General features: G+C 37.5%; 1 protein-coding gene across 2 annotated transcripts in view; it reads right to left on the reverse strand.

Moving 5' to 3' along the window:
- Positions 1 to 445: 445 nt before the first annotated feature.
- THSD4 (thrombospondin type 1 domain containing 4) overlaps positions 446 to 25,135 on the reverse strand; it is a 289,062-nt gene continuing 264,372 nt past the window's right edge. For both annotated transcript variants that reach the window (XM_082769054.1, XM_082769055.1), the window contains exons 15-18: positions 11,919 to 12,092; positions 9,208 to 9,387; positions 7,045 to 7,189; positions 446 to 5,508 (exon numbers count right to left, since the gene is read on the reverse strand). In XM_082769054.1, the coding sequence (XP_082625180.1) occupies positions 5,366 to 5,508; positions 7,045 to 7,189; positions 9,208 to 9,387; positions 11,919 to 12,092 (642 nt within the window). In that variant the 3' untranslated portion in view covers positions 446 to 5,365. The remainder of the gene's footprint in view (positions 5,509 to 7,044; positions 7,190 to 9,207; positions 9,388 to 11,918; positions 12,093 to 25,135) is intronic.

Genomic DNA, 25,135 nt, shown 5'->3' on the forward strand with positions numbered 1-25,135 from the left:
CGCTTGGATAATTTTGCAGTCACATTGATAATTTTTTACTGGTAAACCACTATGAGTCTAGACATGGAAGTGACAGAGCCTTATGCTACAAACACACAATACGGTTGAGAATACACTGGGAGGAAACCTGCAAGAAATTGCATAGGAGCTCCCAAAACACCAAGGCAAAACACCAAAGAAGGCAACGGCCTTCTTTCCCATTTCTAATATACGTGATTACCATTAGGGACAGTCTATCAGGATGTTGCAATCCCTTTTGCAAAGCTCTAATAAAGTTCTGGTTATGAACCTTTTTGCAGCATGGTTGTAATCCTCAGTACATGAGCGAGGATTCCTTTAGTGCATTATACCTTTGTTGATACTTGTGCTTAATTCTCCAGAAACAATGACCGTGGAAGAAATCAAACAAATCAACCAGATAATAAATAAACCATGTCACATAAATTCATCTTGAATTACTTTATTTTTCCAAATAATAAAAAATAAATTAGTCATAAACAAAAATAGTTAACATTTTTTCATCAAAGAGAAAATGCATACAATATGAAAAGGATGCTGTACAGTTCTGGTTCAGGTGCATTGCTATGGATACATATTCCTGAACGAGTCAGAAAGCAATTTGCTTCTACTCCTCCTTTAATTCACTCAAGGAACTGGCTAATCAGAAAGTTTAGAAAATTATATTACGGATTTACAGTATGACATATATACAAAAATATATATGTAATACTTGTGCTATAAAATTCCATAAAAGCTGGGTTAGTATAATGAAAGAGCTGGACAAAATGTGAATGGTATATGTAAATAAATACATATTAGGTCCCTTTTAATAAAAATCTGCCTATTCTAAATATTTGAATTATTTTGGTGCAGTGGCTTGTTCCATACACACAGCTCAGAATACATATTTCCCATAAACATCTTGTATTTACAAATAACAACAAAATAAGTTATAATAAAGTATATCCTTCTGCCAAAATCAATTATTAGGGTCATGTAGACATTTTTTTATATATAAAAGTTTTTTTTTTTCTTTTTTTTTTTTTTTCTGTCACTTTTTGTCAGGTTTAAATATCCTTAGAGTTAAGGCTCCAGTCCCTCCTGATCCTCCAAGTGGAGCCCAAGCGACTTCAATGTGGGGTTCACAAGCTTGTATGCGCCCACCCTGCCAAGGCCATTGCAAGACTAGGTCTCAGAGACCCAAACACAACATAGACGAAATAGTTCTGGGCAAGCAGCAATGATGGACTGTCACTGTGAGGTCACTGATTGCTCAAAATTAAGCTCCCCTTCTCTCCAAATATAGTGGTAGTTTGTTTTGTAATCCATTAAAGTAAATGGCGTTAAAGAAGATTAGGAACTTGCATTTGTAACTTTTTGTTGCTAAAAGCTGATAAGTAAAGAGCCAAGTTCAGGTCTGGTGTGAGTTCTCTTAAATGAAATTTTCTTCCTTCACTAGGTCTGAATTTTACCCACCCTATTAAGATATTATAATGCTGAGAGGTTTCCTTTAAATTATACTAAAAACAATTACTGGATGATTTTTCATTTGAGATATTAGGAGGTACAATTTTAATATATTTTCTAAACAATAGCTAATATAGCTCCCACAAACATATTCTGTAACTGATGCTAAGAACAAAGGAAGTTTACTTTCAGTGTTCAAAATGTCATGTTTTGTGTTCCAAATACAGACATGCACATAAATAATCTGCCTAATACACCAAATGGCTCTAAGAAAGAGATTAGTCAGACACTAAGTGTAGATCTCAAGAAAACCAGGTAACAAACTTTTACTTTTTGAGTGTAAAGTTTTTTACTTTGTTTGTTTTGTTTTTAAATATATGTGAGATTTGAGACTAAAGGGCCAATACATACTTCAATAGTTGTGTAATCATAGGTTCATTGAACAGGAACTCTTTCAGTAGTTATTTTAATATCATGCATTTAAAATTAGCCAAGAAGAACACACAAAAATCACTGAACTGGCAGGAATATAGCTCCCTTCATAGCTGGGCTTATTTCTAACAGATTCTTAACCAAACCACTGAGGATTTTCAGTAATGCAGGCAAAATTTAAAATTGGCATCCAAAGCACAAAGGGATGGAGGTGAGATAGGAGAAGAACACTTTGTCAGCGTAAGAGAGGGACTGCAGGACGGAGATGAACTGGAAAGAAAAGCCACAGAGAGCACATTTTACTCTCAATTTACATACGGAGGTTCTGCTGGCCATTAGCTGCTTCCACCTTCCTCCCTCAGTGGTGACCACTGGCATGTTCTAGGACTGAGACATAGGCAAATACCACCTCTGATTTACAGTAAAATCATGGAATTAAAATCAGGGCCTCTGTAGACATCATCCTAAATTGGTATATTGCTCTATTAAAACAAATGGTATAGTCACAATTTCAAAAGTGCACTTTGTGTGACAGTGAAATACTAGCATAGCACTTACTTTGTGTAGGTAATATTAGTTCTTCTACATCAAAGTGCTGAAAGAAGGGTTCATTAGTTCATATTTCAGGAGCAAGTATTTTGATTATGCTGAAACATGAGAAGAGATGATAAATGATTAAGTTCAGCAAGACTTTAGTAGTTTCCATATCACCAGATGTTCAGTTAGGTGATGCAATCTTTTTCTAACTGATACATCTGAAACCTGTCCTTTTACTAAAAAGAAATATATAGTTTCTATAAACATAATTCACTGCATTAAATTCACAAGGCTGTACAGCTTAGGAGTAATACAGGGTTATAGCACTACATGTATGCATAGATTCTTATTTAGCTCCCATGAATTGCTTACTTAAATGGCAGCTTAATGAAGCCTACATGATGATAATCCTTGTAAAATAACCCAATCGCCATATATTCCAGAGCATAACAACAGATTTTATGGAAGACCAGGATCACCTGTCTCCTTGCTAACTTGCTGTCTCACAGCCAAGAGTGTGTGCAAGCAGATTGTCTATGAATTGTTTGCAAACCTGATTACTTCTCTGTATTTCATTCTCCTCGTGGTTTTCAGTACAAGTATTTCACTGTAGCTCACAAGACACACTTCCTTGGCACAAAAGAGATAACAGCAAAAATTATGCACTCTATGTGAAGATTTGCTGCAATGAGACTTTGAGATGAAAATCTGTATTTACAAATACTGGATTCCAGAGTTGTTTATGCTGTACTTTCTCTGTATCAGTCTTTGGTCAAGAATCTTAATGAATATAAAATATGACCACAAATTTTTAAATTACCTTCATGAATAAATTTTCATAATCCAAGGAAATAGGACTGCAAAAGCTTTGTGAACTTACATCGAAGGTTTTCTAATTAGCATGTCTGTTTCTAAAGGGCTTACATCAATTAATTACAGTGAAAAAGCCCAAACCACAGTATACAGAAACAGCCAATAACATTAATGTTTTAAAATCACAAATACTTCAAAGTTTAGGGGAAACACTTGTTAATTTCATTTAGCCAAACATTACAGTTCATCATGGCTGAAATACATTCTTCCTAAGTGACTGAATCAAAAAATCTAAGGTTTGTCTCAGTCCAAGGCAGCTTTTAGACTGGAGGTGTTCTACCTTTCTGTGCCTGTAGCTTCCAGTACATGAACTGGTGTGACTAGTAAATAGCATGCCCAGAAACCTTTGCCTCCCAGTGGCCCAGTCTCTCTTCCACGTTGTCTCCACCCAAGCAGTAAGAACAAAATAAAAACAGATGAACATTTACAGATGGATCATCTGGGATGAGCTCTAGTACAAATCCAGAATGAGGTTCAAACATGCCCCTAATCATTATCAGGACACATTAATCACTCTACTACTGCATCACTGGGAGTGGCTTAACATACATTATTAAAGCTGTTTTTCAATTCAGGCAGCAGGCACCTTAGAAATAGATGCACAGTTGGATATCATTAATTTAAAAGAAATATGCTGTAATAAACAGTTGAATGAGCAGAGGTGTTTCTTTCTTCCCTCAGCCTTATTTACACATTTGAAAGACCTCACAGGTAAAAGCTAGAGAATGTGCAGATAATGCAAAAGCTTTCTTTTGCCTTGCACAACGTGATCTATTTACCTTCAGCACATCCTAAGGCTGAGTCTAGTAATTGCAGAAATGAAAAATCACCACTTAACTTTAGGTCTAAGAAAAGCTATTCTTGAGTAGCATAAAGGGAGTGGTATTAAAAGATCTGATGGATGAAACATGGAATGAAGCAAAAATGACAAGTATGTTGTAGTAAGTGATCAAAACCTGAAGAACATCAACAGGTAAGATCTCCTTATAAATACTTGGCTACTCCACTCACAAAGACTACTGACACCAGGAATAACAGACTACTATAAAGCAGAGAGGCCTGCATCTGTTGGTGGTTGCTTCAGAAACTAGTGATGTCTCCAGACAAGGTCTGGACACAATACTTTTGTATGGTAGCTGTTAAAAAATAGGGCAGAGACAAGACATCAGGCAAGATATCAGTTCACTGAAAAACTGCCCTACAGGAAAGAGACCTTGCCAGTTGGAAACAATCACTCTGTGTATTTCTTTTTAAGTATGAGCAAAGTCTCCTCAACTTCCTGGTAAATCTCACTGACAGCTGCAGTTATTAAAGGCTTAATTGGTTAGGCACTAGTGGCACTCTGGTAGGTAATGTATTTTAAAAAACATACAGTAGAATAGTATAATTTCAAGAGTTTATGAATTAAATATGAAGGCACATTTTGGCAGTCAAGTGTGCATATATTTGCCATCTGAGGACGGGAAGTTAGCTAAAAGTATAATTGAAAAAGTTTAACCATTACTATAATTTATTATGAATGGATTGAAGTAATTAAAAATATACATTAGAGTGCTAAGAAACTGAACATGAATGAGTCTTCAAGGGCCTAGTTTCTCTGTAAAATAGTTCTTGTCACGTGCATGTTTCATTGATTTGGTCTATTACTTTAAGGCAGTCCAAAATATCATGTAAGAGTTAAGAACTCAGAAAATAACGCAGCAGTTGCATCCACATTGGTAAAATATCTCCAGTAATTGCCTATGACTGATTTTTTTTTTAACAATAATTTCACAACAGTAAGGCTGGTATATTTTTTAAATAATTATCCGATGAGCAGGTGCAAAGAATGTTATCATTAAAAATTAATGCTTTAAAAAGATCATGGTTTTACAACAAACAATTTTTAAAAAGACATAACTGCACAGTAATTGTAACTGAAATGGTCTGGTGCCTTGATGTACACAGCAATATAAAAACCATCTCTTTAAGAAGCTAAAACCTGCTGTAGGCAAAACAGTAACACTGTTCAAGCTCCATCTGAAGACTGACATTGCTGCGTTGAGAAGAGTATTTGTTATCTGCGTCCCAGAAACCCTGATTGTCTGTTTGCCACACGTGTACAGGATGCACAACAGGCTGTTTTGTAATAGGTGTAGACACAAAGCCGGGCCTGAACCACCACATTGCAATTGTAGTATTTATCTTTGCAGTTCTCATCTGTGGAGAAAAAGGAAGAGAAAAGAAACTGAAGAAAATAACAGTGGAATAACAGGCAGCCAATCCCCTTTCCTTTACCGTGTAAAATCCCTTTAACCTCTATTCAAACATTCATTGTCAGGTTAAAATAGGCTACCTATGCAAATTGATTGAAGATTTTCCACATTCAATCAAGAATCACAAAAACACAGATTAAATGTACCTATCCTCATATATACTGTTCTTTTTTTTTTTTTTTTTTTTTTTTCTTCTGAAAAATTTGGCTTAAATAAAGATGATGGGGAAATTTCTAGTATTTTCCACCTAGGTACCTCTATCCACTTCATTTTCAGATTCCCAGGTACTAAACTGTTGCAGTAGTGTACAGATGGCACCAGAACCTGCACATGTTAATTTTCAACTGCTAAATTGAAATAATCCACTGCTGAGTAAAACATCACCTTCGTTACAAATGTTGTGATTGGTTGAAATTACCCAGATTAAAACCAAACCAACCAAAAACAAAAAACGGTGTTCTTAACGCTCCCCATTGTTTTCTAAGCTGCTACAATATGGTCTGTTCACATTTTGAAGTTTTCCTTTACAACCAACAGGGTTAGAAACACTTTTTAAGTGACAGCTAATATTTTCATATGATCAGGTGACCACTGTCCACCACACAGGTGTTAAGACAAAGACAAAATATCAAAGTGCTAGAATCAGATGTAAAAATGAGCAGTTCTGTACAAGCCTGTTTTAAATAGAGAAGGAACAACAACAGTAGCACAATATAAATATTTTTAATGCTACAGGTATACCAGCTTTTAAGATAATTATCTTAAATTATGTTAAAAATAATTCTCATTATTGTAGTATTTGTAATTATTGCAGAATATGAGTTCAAACTGTTTCTAAATACTCGCATCTTCCTTTCCCTAGCATTCTCATTACTGTTAAAATTAAATCTGGAGGAGAAGAATGATTAATTTCAATGCTTGATAATAAAATTTGATGTGTGTATATACTACTTATAGAATACAATTTCTAAATTGCCCATAATGTCTTAGGCTTGAAAATCTTGAGGAAAAACGTTTAAGCCACACTGGAAGTTCATAATCAGGAAAAATGATATTTTGCTATTTATGTTCTTATATTAAATATCCATAATGTTATTGTTTCTTATAGGAGCTGTTACCAAACACAGTATATGATGCATGATCTTTTTGTTGTTGTTTTTCAAAGACTCTGCCGAGAGAAACATTTCAGAATGCAAGGAGGCTGCTTAAAAACAGCTCTATTGATCGTTTTCACAGAAGCGGATTTCTCACATTCTCAGCAACTTCAAAAGCAAGCCACTTTCTTCAGTGCTTCAAGGAAAAGATTTTAAATCAGAAGTGAAAACCTACTTTCATATCACAGAAAAGAGCCATAGTTTGTATAAAAACAAACCTCTGGACTTTAGAAAGAAAATAAACTCTAAAACCTGTGCATGATCATTAGGGATTTTATCCACTAGATGGAGTTCCATAGTTAAAACACAAAGTTTCTCTACCGTACCTATTTCAGGGATACAGTCTTGTGTGTTACATGGTTCTTTTTCTTCAGGTTTAAGCTGTGGATCACACTGAGTACTGGTTGTCATGTCGTCTGACAGACATCGTACCTCTCGAACTCTAAATCCTCCTTCACAGGATTTGGAACACTGAAATACAAAAGCCGAAGTTCATGAAGATTGCATGCAATGTGCAAATATAGAGATAACAACAGGGACCTGAAACCCAGATACAGATATAATCACTGCAGCCTTTCATCAACTTCACCACTGCTGTAGTTTTTTGTTTTGTAACTACTCCTTAACATACAGGTGAAATTACCTTTAAAGGTTCAAAAACGTTCTTGTCTATAGGGGGAGCAACTGGACAAAGAAACATGCTGGACTACCACTGAAAGCATGCAAGAATCTTTCCCTTTCTGAACTTGTCAGCTTCTTGCTTCTCTAATTTGTCTTGTTGGTTAGTCTTGTTAGTGTAATTAGTCTTGTTTTCCTCTGCTTATTTATATATATCTCCCAAATCTACTCTTTCCACAGGGTTCACACATTTCTTATTTAAGAACTTCCTATACTGAACTTTGACTTGACTACTTGAGTGCACCGGTTTCCACTGCCATTTTTACCTCCATTTATATACAATCAGGAATCATTTTAATTGCCTTTTGTCTAGTGCTCAATTATTTTCCAATTCTTTCAGCACAGTGATTTTAATAAGCATTATAGGTTTCCTTTAATTTCTGAAGAAAATATTTCTGTGTTACTTCAAAATCTGTTCTGAAGCCAAAGACTTTTGTATTTGCTTGTCCTGGTGTTTTCAAAGTCAATTATTACACAGATTAACATTGAAGCAAATCCCCTGTTGACTTTAAAAATTTTGCCTGAGTGAGGTCTTTCAGTTTTGGCTCAGTGTCCAGTTTGACCTAAATGCTCACAAGCTTCATTAAACATGGATCATTTATAATTATTGAAACTTTAATAGCCCCAAAGTAATCAGAATGTTTTCAGACTTTTTCTTTGGCATATGTTTTTCCCCTAACATTATAAAAACAACTTATCACTAACATAAAAACAGATATTTTAGCAAACTAAAATATTCCCTATAATACAGTCTTAAATTGTTCTTTGATTTTGGAGTACAACACTTCTGCAGTTTAGAAGACACAGACCTACAGAAACAGTAATAGAACACTTAGTGTGTTTTGTTTTGTTTTGTTTTGTTTTAAATATGATTACTCATTACATGCCTGTATAGAATACTGTGATTATCCGGTATCTAACAATAAAACCTTCCATTCAGATCCGTAGAGATCTTAAGCACTTTAAATGGAACCAAGACAGAATTTAGAAGTTACATACAACATACTATATACAAAACCCAGCATTTTGCATTAGCCAATCATTAAATCTCCATGACTGAAGGGACTGTGCCATTTATTCTGGATCATATAAGAAGTCTGCTGAAGATATGAGATCCTATCAGATTCTATTCTATTCTATCAGATTCTGATTTTTATCAGTTTCTTTCTTCCATGCGTGAAAAAGAGAGCATATATATTTTCACTTTCAGAAAGAATCTATCTGCTGTATCCTGTGGATGCACGCCTGGATCTTTTGTGGTTACACACTAGCAGGTTCACATTTGAAAATGCGTTTCCTAATGAAAGTCATTTGAACTAAACTAACAATAAGGAATTCAAAGAATTTCCAGCAACATCAAAGGAGATACTTCAATCTACATGGTTTTATCATGAGCATAATTTGGATCTTTGTTTTTCAAATAACTATCTATACACACCTGCAAAATAGGGAAGAAAAATCTGTTTTTTCTTCAGCTGACTTGTTTTTGTTAAAAACATTCTACTTTCTTTTCTACTTTTGAGTGCTGCCATTGGAATAGTCAAATAACCAAGCATGGAAAACAATAAAATTTCTATGTTTTGTGTCACTTGAATGAAGAATTTCCCAAAGGTTCCTGACTAAGGAAACTCAAGATGAAGCATAAACTCCACTGGCTGCTGAAGAGTATGCTTTCTTTTCAGTATCATTCCTGTGAAAGATTAAGCCTTATTTCATGATCAACAGTTTTATCCAAATGGCGTTCCCTTTCAATATACATAGAAAAGGATGCATCAAACAAAACCAGATTTAGAAAAGCATGGTAGACTTACTGTGCTCCATTCTGTATGAAACCACTTAGATCCACATGGTTTGAGGTAGCAGGATTGCTGGCTGGGAGGTCTTTCCAAATATGAACATTCATAGGGGTTCAAAACATCGAAATGGCCTTCAGTTTTCCTAACACAAATTACTTCTCTCTGTTGAGTTCCACTGCCACATTCAGTAGAGCACTGTATCAGAGAAGAAAAAAAACGGTGAAATTTGTTATTCTACTTAGGTTCTTCAACTTGGTTCTGAACTAACTTATTTGTCCATGTTATTTGTTCCTGAAATAAAAGAACATTCACGCATACAAACGCATATACTTGCCCTTTAAATTAATATTCATCACCTAAATTTATAAAGCATTGTTTATTTGCTATTTTTGGATACATATTAAGACACCTTCAAACAAAATTTATTTCCTTCTTTTAATAGGCTCTTTCCTCAGTAACGTTAATGATATCTTTCCTTCTGTCTCTGGCATATGTATGACTTAAGGAGAAGGGCAAAGGGTAAAACATTCCTTTGGTACCTGCCATAGGGTTTTTATCCCTCAGACCCAGAATAGAAGCCTAGATAATGCTTGGGTTGTTATTATATTTATGTAGTGCTACCATAGTACCCAGAAGTGCCAGTTAGGAACCAGTACAAGAAAATGCTACAGGATATAGTAATAACTTAATTCATCAAGTGAATAATGACTATATGTTTTGGGTATTATACATTTAATTACAAATCTTAAAAATGCTTACAGTGGTTAAAACTGTACTTCTATTCATTTTTATTCCAAATGGTACAGAAGACTAAAAATGCTTTCCTAATTATTGTTAAAAATAAGAGATATGACTATAATTGTGCTTTTTTTCTAATAAAAGGAGAAGTGTAACTTACTTTCTCCATATACAGTGTTACTGCTTCTGACCGAAGCAGGATTGCATGCACTGAACCTTTGAGGTTATAAGGCTAGAGCACAGTTCTGCAGTTTTACAAATCCCCGCATGGTGTGGTTTTTAGAAAATGCCTTGATCTGCCAGGGTGTTCTTTTTGTGTTTGCAAATATCGATGTGATGCTGCATTGGTTCCAATTCCAAAAAGCAAATTTTACTCTCACAGACTCTTATTGCCCATTTAAAGGTTAAATGCACACATAAGATTGTTAGTGGCACTTTTAAAACATTTTTTTTTCAGAAGACTATTCTGGTGATACGTTGATTTCTATGTTGCATAAAGGGCCATGATTTTCAAAGGCATATTCTAACCTAAAACAATCAAGTGTTATTATTACTATTTTTAATACTTTGTGTGGAATTTATGATCCCTTTACCAGAATGAAAAACCTAGAGATGACTGCACCTAAATAAATTCTACAGTAAGTAATGTAACTCCATTTTCTTTAACACTGAACATCTCTGTCACTGCTCTCTTTTAGCGCTTCTTCCAACAGACACTATCTTAACATTTAGCCTCAGCTCTAATGGAGCACAATGCTAAATGTCATCCACCAATGCTCCCTGCTCTGGTCTACCGGCGGTCTGCTTTCATTATGGTATTTAAAGTCAGGATTTGTCTGGTAGAACAGACGTTGTCAGGCAATTCTTTCACATACTATACAGTGAACACTTTGTATAACTGGTATGCATCAAACAGAATGCAATTTCATACAAAGAAAGAAGGTGAATTAGGCTTAAAAGAACAGGAAATTGTAAAGGAAAGAAACTTTCTTATTGAGTACAGCATGGGGAGAGTTAGGACAACCTTATTGTACATTTCTCTCTATGGTAATAGGGTACGAAGTTCCTATTCACCTGCATGGAGCAGTGTCACTAACAAGGCCCAGACTTTACCAGTTATTAAAACTGCAGCAAAGTATGTTTTAAATCTGAAATTATTATTACTCTCATACAATACAAATAATTATCACTTACACTTGGAAGCATTTGCATGTAATCTCCATCTCAGCTGTACCAGTTTAATTTCCAACTCCTTACCAGCTGGAATCTGAAATGCAGTGAGTTAACAGCACAGCCAAGAGACTTTTCCCTAACAACCTGAAGAAATGCTGGTATCAGCAGTCCAAAAGGCTCTCTGGGCTACATTAGAGCCTACTTAAATTAGAGGGACATAAATGACTGGGCACCAGCTGACAGCTTCTGAAATTCCTTTGCTCCTGACAGCAGAAATGTTTAGTAAGAATGAGAAAGAACATTGAGATGTGGATGAAGGAAATAATTTACCGTAAAGAAAGAGCACCAGGACACTGGCCACTAATTCTTTTCACCTATCATGATAAACCAGCTCAGCAAAACAGAAGCCAACTTTTGGTTTTAGCCACTGCTTTTGTCTTATTGTGCATCTTTTGGCTATTGCCTATACACATCCCACAGGTATGCATCACAAACGATCTAACTTAATAGGTGTAAATCTCTTACTTTTGCATTCCTTTGAATATGCTAGGCAGCTTTCTGATGTCTCTCATTTTGTTAATATACTGGGTCAGTAGATGAGAAACAAAAATTACGGTATAGAGGAAAGAACCATCTTGAAACATTGAACATTAGCTCAGTAAAATACAGAAGAAACAAACAAACAAACAAACAAACAAAACACTTATCCAAACACTCCACAGAGATGCAGAAATACCTTATGGTACAGATCTTCCTCATGTGGAAAGGATTAAAATGCCAATAGAAAACAAACACATGTTAGATGTAGAGCTTACCTGTGTCCAGCTCCCAGCAAACCACTCCACTTTACCAGCACAGGGTCCATTGTTACACGGAGTTGTTTCAGAGGGTCTGTTATTGCCGCAGCCTTCCAGAGGCAAACTGCTGACATGGTTGGTCATGCAAACCACTGAACGTGTACGGACCCCGTCACCACATTCTGCAGAACACTGGGGAGCAGAAGACATAACAGGTGTTCACTAGTCCATCCTCCACCCTTTACAATGAAATGTGCAGTGAAACAACCATGGAAAATAGATGAATGCATGTAACATCAATTATTTTCACTTGTAATTCAATTGTAGCAAATAATCTTATGGTTTCATACCTCTAAATACAGTACAAATAGTACCTGTCCTTCATAATCACAAATGAGTGAACCTGAATGATTAGGAAAGAAAATTTCTTATAGGTTTTTAATAGCTTGTTTAGTTTTCCTTCCTTCTCCCTATCTGTTAATTCTTTCAATTTTGTGGAAGAATGGTTAACTGAAATAGGACACGAGGATGTTGGGCAGTTAAGAGGCAATGGGCTAGTAAAGTACCGTACTCAACTCACAAGAGTCTGGGCACGTACGCAGCTGGCTGAGAGCCAATCAGGCTCAAGGACACGATGCCCTTGAGCCATGGGGAAAGTCCCTAAGGCGGGAAGGTAGCTAAAAGAAGGAGAAACTACCTGAAAAGAGCGGGAAAATGTTAGCCAATCCTGAGCTTAGTTTTTGCAATATGTATGAGTTGATTATGTTCAAACTAGATAAAAGGCGACTGAGCTATCCATTAAAGTTGAAGTTCACTGTTCACTCATACTGAGCGTCTGTGTCTTCCTACCGTCGACAACAATTGGCGCCCGAACAGGGACAGATCTGAACGGGAACAGGGAATCCGCTGGAGTTGAATCTGCGAGGGACGGAATAAGGGAGGAACCGGTCCTGCAACGCAGCCCAGGAGGTGGAAGGGACAAGAATCCCCGCACCCGCATCGGAAAGGTGAAAGGGACAGGAGTCCCCGCACCCGGGATGAGCCTATAAAGGGTCCCGCTGGAAAAGCGCCGCCGAGGTTTTTGCAAAGGCTGCAACTGTATATATAAAGGTATGAAAGACAAGCGGTGTATAATTTTTAGAATGATTTTTAGAAAAGCGGAGCATTTTAGATAAAAGAATTATCAGGGATATTAGCATACGCAGTAGCGCAGGGTTGCTTTTACAAATCCTGATACAGTTTTTTGAACAAACAGAGTGGTGTAAATTGGGGACAAATTGTTTGATGATGTTATTAAAGATATTAAGTCTGCTAAAAACCTTAATGAATCCATGGAGAGCAGTGGCTAATGCATTAGGCATATATAAAGCTGAACAAAGAATTGCCGCTGCTGCAACAGAGCAGTTAGGACCACCAGGAAGGGTTAATAAGGTTAATCCACAGCAAATAAATATGGAAGGAACAGATTGCCCGTTGCCACCTTCCGTTAGAACTTTTACCATTACACAGGGGGTCTCGGGAAATTCGGAGGTGCCTGTAACAATGTCCTCTGTAGCAGAGGAGAAGCTTTCACTACCAGCAGCTCCAACCGCTCCAATAGAAAGTGAGGAAGGAGCAAGTGGAAGGACCAGTGCTAGCCTATTTCTATCGAATACAAATCCCTTCACAACGGGGGCGCAGGGGAGAGAAGGTCTATGGAGGCAAATAGCAAATGAGGCACTGCGTGAAGGGAATTACGAAACGGCAACACAGTTAACACAAGCTTTTCCGGTAGTATACTCGCCACCAGATGCACAGGGGAATGTGACGGTTAATATGACAAATTTAGACTGGAAACTATTAACTCAATTACGATCTACTGTAAATGATTCTGGTTTAAAGGGGGAACCTACTCGGCAAATGTTAGATTATATTTGGGGAACTAATATATTGCTCCCTGGGGACATACGTAGTATAATGAAGCTGATCCTAACACAACATCAACAGCTTCTTTTTAATGCGCATTGGCAAAGTGTTTGTCAAGAGGCAGTAGCTACGATAAGGGCACCTGGAGATCCGTTACATGGTGTCACGTTGGAGGAATTGATGGGGCTCGGACCATATTATAGATTAGAAGCACAAGCATTGATGGGTCCAGACAAAGCTAAAGAATCAATGAGATTGGCTCGGAGAGCCTTGGACCAAATTAGAGAGCCAGGGGGGATACCATCCTATATGGGCATCAAGCAAGGAAGGGAGGAACCATTTGGGTTGTTTATTGATCGAGTAGCAAACGCAATACAAGCGGCTGGAGTACCTGATTATCTAAAGGGCACTATTCTAAAGCAGTGTGCAATTCAAAACTGCAACCCTTCAACTCGTAGTATATTAGCTACGTTACCGGGAACTTGGACAATTGAGGAGGGTTTAGAAAGGATGGCTCAGGTACCCGTGGGTACGCAGGCTATGTTGGTAGAAGTAATAAAACAGCTAGGGGATAGTATGAAAGAACAGGCACAGGTATTAAGAGAGACTGCGCAGCAAACGCAGAATCAAGCACTCGCTGCCCTTGCTCCTTTGCAAACGCCCGGAGGCCGTCCTCCGCGACCGCGTTGTTTTCGCTGTGGGATCATGGGACATATGAGACGAGAGTGCAAAACGAAATCAGTGTGGTGTCAGAACTGCCAATCCAATATGCATAACACAGCGACCTGTCGACATGGTGCGTCGGGAAACGGCTGGAGCAGCGGGAAGGACCGCCCCGCGACGACACAAAAAGCGGCATTTACGACAGCAGCCGGAACGGCACTGTCACCAATGTCTGCCGACCAGCCACCAGAGGGAGCCTCGGCTTGGATTTGGCAACAGCAGTAGATGTAATGCTATTGGACTCTAAACCCACCAGGGTAAAGACAGGAGTTATGGGACCAGTTACTATTAATGGTGATCCTGTGGGAGCTTTATTGATCGGAAGATCGTCTGCTACCCTGAATGGATTACAAATATTGGTTGGACTTATAGATAAAGACTATTGTGGGGAAATACAGATTATGGTTTCTGCAATGTTTCCTCCAATGCATGTACCAAAGGATACAAAGATAGCTCAATTAATTCCGTTGCCACACTTGGCGGCATCTCTACCACCGATGGTCAATAAGGACCGAGGATTCGGAGCATTTGGCTCCACAGGAAAAGTAGCGTTATTAACGCTTGGCATGCAGCAGAGACCACGACAGAAAATCACAGTATGCTTAAAGGATGAGAAACTGCAAATTGAGGCATTGTTGGACACTGGCGCAGATGTGACAATAATCAGTGCGCAAACTTGGCCACCGCATTGGCCTACATTCAAATCCAGTACCACTGTAGCAGGAGTAGGAGGTATGACTATTGCTCGTCGATCACCAGTACTGCAATGGACAATAGGTGACAAAGTTGTAAAATGCAGTGTATCTGTCTTACCGTTGCCAGATGGAGTACAAGCACTGATAGGGAGAGACATTCTTGCTCAGATGGGAATGGTTCTTACATCAGACCACCATTTATAGGTATGGCCATTGCTTGGACTTTCCCAATCCCACTAAAATGGAAAACTGATGAACCTGTGTGGGTTGAGCAGTGGCCGCTAAAACGGGAAAGTCTAATACATGCTCACGGACTAGTACAGGAGCAGTGTCAACAAGGGCACCTAAGACTGTCAACAAGCCCTTGGAACACTCCATCTTGCCAGTTGTTTTGCAGTAATGGGAGTACCACAAACTATAAAGACAGATAATGGTCCAGCCTATGTTAGTGGGCCACTTAAGCGATTTATGGAACTGTGGGACATTAAGCATATAACTGGTATTCCACATTCACCAACTGGTCAAGCTATAGTAGAAAGGGCTAATGGAACAGTTAAGCAGTACTTGGAAAAGTTTAAAGACATTACAGATGTTAGAGAGAGGGTGGATAAAACTTTATTTGTTCTCAATCATTTGTGTATATTTGGAGATGATGAGGAACCACCCGCGGCACGTCATTACATTAAGTCTGAAAATGATAATAAATGTATTATGAGAGTACTGTACCGAGATATGAAAACGGGACAATGGTTGGGGCCTGCTGACGTGATTTATATGGGGCGAGGTTATGTGTGTATCTCTTCCCCTACAGGGCCAACCTGGGTGCCTAGTCGATGTGTTAAACCAGCCATTGAAGAAAAGTCATCAAGTACGGATAACAGCAACCATGGCTGATCTAATGGCGCAAGGGATTCTGGTTGCGTTACAAGATAGTTGGTTTGAAGGTTGGCTTAAATCTGTTTTTGGGAACATGGGTGGATGGGTTTTGTTAGTTAAAGAGGGACTTCGCTTTCTCCAGTCCCTGGGAGCAAGTTGACTTATAATTGTAGTGATTGTGATTGCTGCACGTGTGGTCTTTGGCTGCCTAGCTGAGAGACTAGAGCAACTCACAGAGAGGGTGTTCGTAGCGCAAAATAAAAACGGGGGAATTGTGGAAGAATGGTTAACTGAAATAGGACACGAGGATGTTGGGCAGTTAAGAGGCAATGGGCTAGTAAAGTACCGTACTCAACTCACAAGAGTCTGGGCACGTACGCAGCTGGCTGAGAGCCAATCAGGCTCAAGGACACGATGCCCTTGAGCCATGGGGAAAGTCCCTAAGGCGGGAAGGTAGCTAAAAGAAGGAGAAACTACCTGAAAAGAGCGGGAAAATGTTAGCCAATCCTGAGCTTAGTTTTTGCAATATGTATGAGTTGATTATGTTCAAACTAGATAAAAGGCGACTGAGCTATCCATTAAAGTTGAAGTTCACTGTTCACTCATACTGAGCGTCTGTGTCTTCCTACCGTCGACAACACAATTTTAATTTTATTCATCTTTTGCCATACCAGTTAATGCATCTGAGAGGTGATAATTTCAACAAGAAGCTTTTCAGGGAGCAGATATGTTTCAGCCTGCGAATTGTTCTGTGAGTTTCCCCTCTGACTGTTCAAGCTGTTAGCCAGGTGAATTCTTACACTGGTTAAAAGGATGAGGTGAGGAAGATCTGAGGGCTACTGGCATTGAGTGCTGCTGATATTGGTAGCAAAATAGTGCATAGTGCATCCTGGAACTTTTCCATATAGGTTGCTGACAGAGTATGAGAGCACAATAAAGTAGAAAACAGGTAGTTTCCAAAGACTCGGGTAAATCTTCTACAAATAATTGTAACGGCCACTAATTGTTGCCCTCCATGTTTCAACTGTAAGTTCTTTACTATGTTTTTTAGCAGCAAAGGTGGCCAGTAACTAATATTCATCTTTCTCAACTTTTCACTGCTAAATTATGAAAGCTTGTATTATTTAGTGATATGCTGAGTGTATGTCACATATTTGGAGATGGTATGCATATGACCCATAAATCATGCAGGATAAATTCCATTTATCATGACTCTTTGTGCTCATATAGTTTGGTCATTCACCTCCTTCAGTGGGAAAGTCTCACATTCCACTGTTCTGGGCAGCATCAAACTGTTGACATTTAAAAAGCAAACATGCCTGGGAGATAAGCAATTCATGTGCTAGACTGTTTGTTGTTGTTGTTGCTTCTTTCTTTCTTAATCTTCGTTTTCTTTTCTTTGAAAACACATTTGTCATTTCATCTCTAGACCATGAAAATGAAAAAATGTGCAGCTTGCTGAAAGATACGTATATATAATTGAATTTAGCAATTACAAGCAATTATATTATACTAACCATGTAAAGAAAACCACAAGTAAATATACAGTGTATGGGAGAAAAGACACGTTTGATTGACGTTTCCAATCTTATTTTTAACAAACCAAGTAATTAGTTAGGAAAAGCTAGGCATAGTTAGGCATTACTTCCACAATGAACAGAACATCCCTTGTGAAGCAATGTAGCTCTGGGACATTTTTATATTTGGAATAAAAGTAAGAAAAAATTGAAGAGAACTGGTAATGAGACACAGAACTGCCCACTAGCTTAGGTTGGCTTCCACTGGCAATTGTACTAGAAAGGTTTCCCATCCAATAGTTCAGCTACAGAACAGCAGATGCCACTATCAGTAAGAGGCCAAACCACTACAGTTGCTCACCATCTCCCAGAGACACCAGGCACTGAATGTACAATTAGCTGCAAACCAGGCTTTAATCACACACCAAGGAATACTGGTTGTGTGAAATATGTAGTCATGTCATATTTATTCCACAGATACAGTATTGGAAAATAGTTTTCCCTCTACCAAGTCAGTTTCTTTCACAAGATATTCAATAGAAGAACAAATTATTTGCTGAAATGGAATCCCTAGAAAGCCAAAAAGGTGATCAAACTTTTTACATGTTTTACCTGTACAACTTGTACATTTTTTCAACAAGATACAATTCTGGAAATAACTAGGAATTCAAAATTTAAAGAGTTGCTTATGTACTCCAATGGAGTAGTAAAAAACTGCACTTCCTCCATCTACAAGATCAAATAATTGAGTGTCTCTTAAATGATTCCTTTAAATAGCACAATGAAACACATGTTTTTTGGTGGTGGTGCACAAGAAAATTTTCCACTTTCATATCAATGTGTGAAATAAACTCAGCTCCTCAGCAAACCACATTTGATGTCTGAGGAGGTCTTTTCAAAGTAAACTGACAGCATCTTGGAAATACCAAAATGATGTACATTGTGCTAAGTACTGAACATTTTCCCCTTTATGTAAACTAAAACTAAACTAAACCGATTTCAAAATGTTCCACTCCTAGGTAAACTGTTTAACTGAGCCCCATAAATGGCTGCCTTTCAAACCCACTGTACTAAAATAAGTTTTCTGTCTGTTCATATTTTATCCCAGCGAAGTTTGTTCAATTACATTATGCATAGAGAAATATGCATATACTCTGCAAATACTTTCCTTATTTCTAAGTAATTTTCATTTGACAATCTAATTTGCTTCTCTGCTTTGCAAACAAACAGAGCTGAGAACAAGTTTAGTCTATAAATTAATCCAGAAAATCTCCAGTCTTATGTTTTAAATGATTATGCATGAACGAGGCTTACATATCAAATAACAAAGGAAATTCCAAATGGGAAGGTATAGGGCAGTCCCACCCTCTGCTGCAAGATTTTACTACAGATTAACTACCCTCAAAGGATTTACACAGCAAACCTAAATGTGAATGTTTCTGAGTGAAGTATTTGTTTTTTCTTTTTTTCTTCTTCTTCCTTCAAGTAAAAATCTGCTGTGTGAAAGCCATGATTTCCAAAGCTAAGGCAGGGAGTAGGGAGTGTTTGGATAATAAATCCTCTCCCTTCAGTTTCTGCAACTGACACACCCACTACTGCCAATTTTGTGCCATTGATTTGTTGCATTAACACACAGTGACTGCCATAACCTAACTGTACGACATGTTTCCTTACAGAACCTGAAAGGAACTTCCATGATCTGCAACTTCTCTTTTCTGGTCCTATTATTAAAGATATTTCGTTTCATTTTCTTGTTTTAATTGGCAAAAATTCCCTCAAAAATGTTAGTCTGTGGAACACCCTCCCTAATTTTAAAGAGTTTGTCTTTTTTTCTCTTCTTGATGTCCGTTCCTCATCAGTTGAGTTTTAGAAGCTTTCCATTCCCATTAAAAAAAAAAAAAAAAAAAAAAAAAAAAAAAAAAAGGATAAAAAAAGAATCTGGTGCTCTTACAGTTGTCAGAAAACAACTGTAACAGCAGCCCAGGAAAATAAGGCTAGCTCCTGCAAAACTGAAAAGCTGCATGTGGAAGCCTGAATTTTTGTCCCATCCACACGGAGTGGCAAAGCAAGTAAAACCCTTTAACTATGCCAGCTCCTTCTGACTGATGTACCAGCACATGTCTTTGCTCTCAGCTGGGACTACAAGTACAGCTCATGGGAAAGTAGCAGCAAGAATCCTACCAACGGGGTCCAGAAGTTTTTTCACCCAGGTCTCAGCATCATTGCTAGTTTAATCAAGTTTTTAAAAACCAGTCAAATTAGTTCTTGTAAAATGTTTCCCCATTTGTACAGGATTTGTTTATCATGCTTTATTTATTTTATCACACTTTATTTATCTATTTATCTAAAACCCTATAGAGCACATCTGTGAAGGAAGTTAACAAGTCATCCTTAGCTATTCAAGTTCAAAGTCCAGGAGGAGATTACATATGTTACTGCAGAGAGAGGCTTGAAAAATTGATCCTGATGAGAAAGCTTCTGGAGCTGATTTTTACTCCCACTTTGGAGCACTAGCAAAGCTAGTTCACCTGAGTGTATGGACAAAGTTAACTTCCCTTAGGAGATAAAATAGAGAAGACATTAAATGTTTTCACATGTATTCAATCACATTCAAAGAAGTGGGCTACAGGTGAAAAGCAAAGAGAAGGCTGGCGGTTTGGGGCTCTGTATGATGGCCCAGACTTGCCTGAATGAGGCTAGTTGGACAGCTAAGAGAAAATCTTGGTCACTGTACTAAAAGGCTGTGCCCTCCATACATGACATTTCCCAAAACAAGGAGAAGGCTTATGTGAGGCTTGTGATAGGTGAATAGAAATACAGTGGTGGGCATAATAGAAATAATACATCAACAGGTTTTAAAGCATTCAGCCTTGCAAATGGCAGTGTCTCCATACATGATCTGATTTAGTAAGAAAAACCAAAAAATTATTTTCCAGAATTTGATTTCTGGGAGACCTGAAACAGTAGGTCACACAAATATAGAGAAATATGTATTTTTAAGTAGCTTTTGTGAACACTGTGTATCTTTGTTCTTAATGTCACTGCTCCGTGATTAAATACTAGCCTGCCTTACTGTAATTCTAATCTCTGTGCATAACTTCCAGTATTAAGTTGCCTGCCTTTCCCTTAAAACCAAAGATATGACAGAAGCATGCTCTCGCCAGAACTCTCCTATCTGCCTTTAAACAAACCAGTTTGCTTTTGGCAGTTACACATTGTTTAGAAAGTCTAAAGCAGATGAATTTTGGCAAAGAGAGATCAGCTGGGGAGAATAAAAAATAAATTATCTGTAGGTTTTGGCCATGTCTTCTTCAAAACTCTCCTGGCTATATGTTCCATTGCGAATCATGAAGTTAGTTACAAATTTATGCATACAGAATGCAAAACTTCTACTTCCATATGATTTCCACATGAAAACCATGTAAAGGGATATTTTATGTTGTTTTAAATTTTAAACTGGGTAATCAAAAATAGCTAAAAATTACACAAACTCCATGGTGATCTCTTTGCTTTTATCTGTTCAGGATCCAGGAGATTTTACTTGAGCTATCCAGATTTAAATAAAGACCAGTGAAAGAGAAGTGTGAGGTGCAATACGCTTTTGTGGTTCTACACCTTTGACTGGTCAACAAGCTGACTGGTACCTGATAGGAAATGTTTTAGGAGTGAGAGGAATAAGGCATTGATTTTTAGGAAGCATGCTGTAATTCTCTAATGAAAGCTACTATAGAAGCATTGCTGTTTCTCCTTTTAAAAATGACTAAAACCCAGAGCATGCATTTGATCAGTTTAGATTTTGTTCCCTGAGGAGGAACATTTTTTTCTTCCTTCCTTACATTCTATTTTGGCCTCAGAATCTCATTAATGTGTAAGAATTGTTTGTATTTTGGCTTCTTTTCCAAATATCCTCTAAATCAAATGAGAAACAAATGAACAGAGTAGATGGCAATGAGGAATAAACAAAAATGCAAGAAGGAAATGCTCCAGATAGTTGGCAGAAAACATTGGTGAATTTCCTGTTGCTGTAAATCAGGAGGATACAGTTTCCTGCTTCTGACCCATAGGAGAAGTAACTTTTCCAGCAATTAGAGCTATCCAAAAATTAGTTGTGAAATGTTTGCAAGGATCTCATCTACCCCCATCAATCCAATTTTGCTGCCGAGTTCAGTAAGGTTCACCAGGTTTACTCTGCTGATTAAAGGATGCAGTTTGGTGGCTCTGCAGTTTTAACTTGACTTCCTAAGTCAGTTAGGAGACAGGAAGCCATCTTTCCACAAATGCATTTTAGTACTTCATGAAGGTTTGCCCAGATTGTTTAAAGGTCTTCACCTTTAAGGATCTAAGGTGCTAAGGATCGTGTAGAAGACAAAGCCATGAAACTTAAATTAGTTCTCTTCATTTGTAATGAAGATAGAGAAATAAATGTATAGACGGGCACATAAAACGTAAGACGAGCCTTACTTTACTGCCAGAGACTTTTAACCTCTACTTTCTTTCCCACTGAAAGGAGTAAAAAATGGTGTCTACAACTACTTCAAAGCAGAACTTATAATTTTCAGAAAAATAACAGTTTGTTTCTTAAGGATAAATTGCTTTCTTACCTTCCTTTACATGGTCCATTGCAACCATTACAGTGTGCACATGGTTAGCTGTGCAGCTCATGGGCTTTGCAGGTAAAACAGTGTGTATAACATACATACACTGGACTCCGATACCCATTTAGTGAGAAGGCAGCCCAGTGTGCTTTATGGAGGAAAGATACACACAGTTCTCCCTGGGAAGGGGACAGAACTCCTACACACAGCTCTGTATGTAGACTTCAGTTTTTGGGTGCACATATACTATATTGTAGGTACATTTAGGATGTTTTAATTACAGAATCTTCCAATTTAGAACCCCCAAAACTATTAATGAAGATGAGAACTAAAATGAGTTTGCATCAGTTAAAACTTTGAAAGGTTTCCATAAAATAAGAAAAAAAAAATCCATTCACTAATCCTAAATCAGAGCATGCCCTTTTCTTAAAACACAGACGTGGCTATTCATCTCTTCTACTCTGTTTTAAAGAATACCTTTGTCACATTCTGCAGAAATATGCATCAATTATTAAACTGTGAAATTTAACATGTCAGTAGTAAAGACAATTGTCCTTTTTATGTTACTGTACTGTTTTTCCTGATGCTTCGCTAATTGACCAAACCTATATTGAATGCTCCATGTGTCATATAAATCCACATGTGGAAGTTTGATATATACCTTGCTGAAAGAGAAAGTATGTGCTTAACCAATCTTTGACAGGTCTCTGGAATCTCTACTTGCTGCACATGCATCAGTAGACATCAAGTGTTTGCAGAATGGGTTCAGAGAAGTACAGATCAGGCCTTATGATTGTATGACTTCTCTTATGACTGTAATCGAGTTTGAACTCAACCATTTTAAAGTTCCAACATTCTCAAAAGTTATGACACGTTCTTCCACCTCTTCTTCTTAGCCACGGCTGAAATGTCAAAATACAATAGAAAAGCCTGTTTTGTGGTTTTTCCAGCTGGGACGTGAAGTAGGCATGTAATAAATCTCACAAAGAAGGCCTGTTCTTGTGAGATTTCCACCACAGTTTTGCAGACTCAAGAGGTTTGAACAAGTTTTCTTTAAGCATCTGAACTTCTGGCTGCTTATCTGAACCATCACAGGTCTATGTTTATTGCTGAAATGTCGCTTTTTTTTTTTTTTTTATTAAGAATTGTTTGGGGAAATTGCACACAGAAAGCCCATATGCCTGGGGTTACCCATTTCCATTCCATGACAGAACGCTCCCCTTCAGTATCCTTCAACAGAAACATACTTCTATACAAAGAGAAAGGTCTGATCCCAGAAAACAGATAGTGAGAAGTAGAGTCAGAAAGCTAATGGCCAAAGCCCTGCTATGCAATACTAGTGATTATTCCCATGTTCCGCTTTCATTGGAACCACTGCCATTAAATGCCTCTGAACATCCTTGTTAGGTATGTACGAACCTTTGAAGGTTCTGCACACTCCATTTGGAGTCTATTCCCCCCACACACCTTCCCACCCCCCCTCGAAATGACCTGTTCCTTTCACTATCTTTGTGAATCAAACTCCAAACTGATTGCTGGCAGAAGTAATGGTGAATAATGCCAGTTACAGTAGCAAGCATTTGGTATTAATTAATTAGTTCACTTATAAAAGCTGAGAAGAAAAAAAATATCCATTATTTTCTCTCTGACCCTAAAACATCTGCACTAAGAAAAAAACTCCAACATTTTCCACATTACCTGCTTCATATCTATGTCTCATTTAATACATATAAGTAAGCATAATAGCATTTTACAGTTCTAACATCCAGCTACAAAAAGTACTTTTAATTCTGCAGTTTAAAAAATACCAGTGTAGGATGATGAAGAAACACTGATGCTATGGTCTTCACTGGAATGTATCTGCTTTAACTGGTAGAACCCCACTAGCTGAGAGTAGCTGAAAATGGGGGTCTTTTTTTTTTTTTTCTTTCCTCAAGAAAGGTCGTCTTTGAGGATAGAATGCATTTTTCTTTCTCCTTTGTAAATACTACTTTAATAGCACTATAAAAAGAATGGCTCTAAAAGGTAAAAAAATAAAAGGCACTGTCATATACACTACAGGAAAATCTTTGCCATTTGCAATAATATCTGTAATTCAACTGGTACCTTTCTGTCCTGAGTGAACAAAAACTGGGAAAAGAAAGTTTAAATGATAACCACAAAGACTTAATAGCGTATAAAGATTTTTTTTTCTTCATAAAATCTACTTGAGTTGCCTGTGGGCTGAAAGTTTTACCAGCCTCTAACTGTAGCAAAGTTTGATCAGCCTTTTTAAAACTATATGACATACCAGGTACTTGTCTGATTTGTTAAGTTCCTCCCCCTTCTCTGCATATGAAACATAATGTAAATCTTTTCAGCGCCCAAACTAGCATGTAACCTTTGAGCCAGACAATCCCAGTTTTCAGAGATGCATTTAAAGCATTTAAATAATGAATCTGTGAAGTTAAGAAATCTTATGGTTTCTATGATAAATGAGATTATTTGCCTGCCAAAACAACCAGTTAAAGAAAAGGGAAATATTACCAGTATTTTATAGAGACTGGAAGCTCAACTTGTTTATAGATTAAACCTGATACACAAGAATCCACAAGAGGGACCAAAATACCAGGCTTGTCTTAGCCCATGCATATGAATATCACCGTTGAACATACTCTCTGAGTCCAATCATGAAACAAGGTAAATCACAACTCTTTTTATTGCTTTCATGCTGGTAATCAGACTCATTAGAATCAAAAAATACTTTTATGTTTGTGAAATACAGAAAATCTGAATATACCTTGACTGTGCTTGTGAAGTTGTTCCTCTCTTTTCACAGGTATAGGAAAATTGTTTTATGGTTTCAACTTAAAGCCAAACATCAGGCCTCAAACCTCCACCACTTAAAAAAACAGTAGGGAAACTTTTAAAATCTGAAGCTTGAG

Source organism: Aythya marila, assembly GCF_965140915.1.
Source record: "Aythya marila genome assembly, chromosome: 11".
Lineage (NCBI taxonomy): Eukaryota > Metazoa > Chordata > Aves > Anseriformes > Anatidae > Aythya > Aythya marila.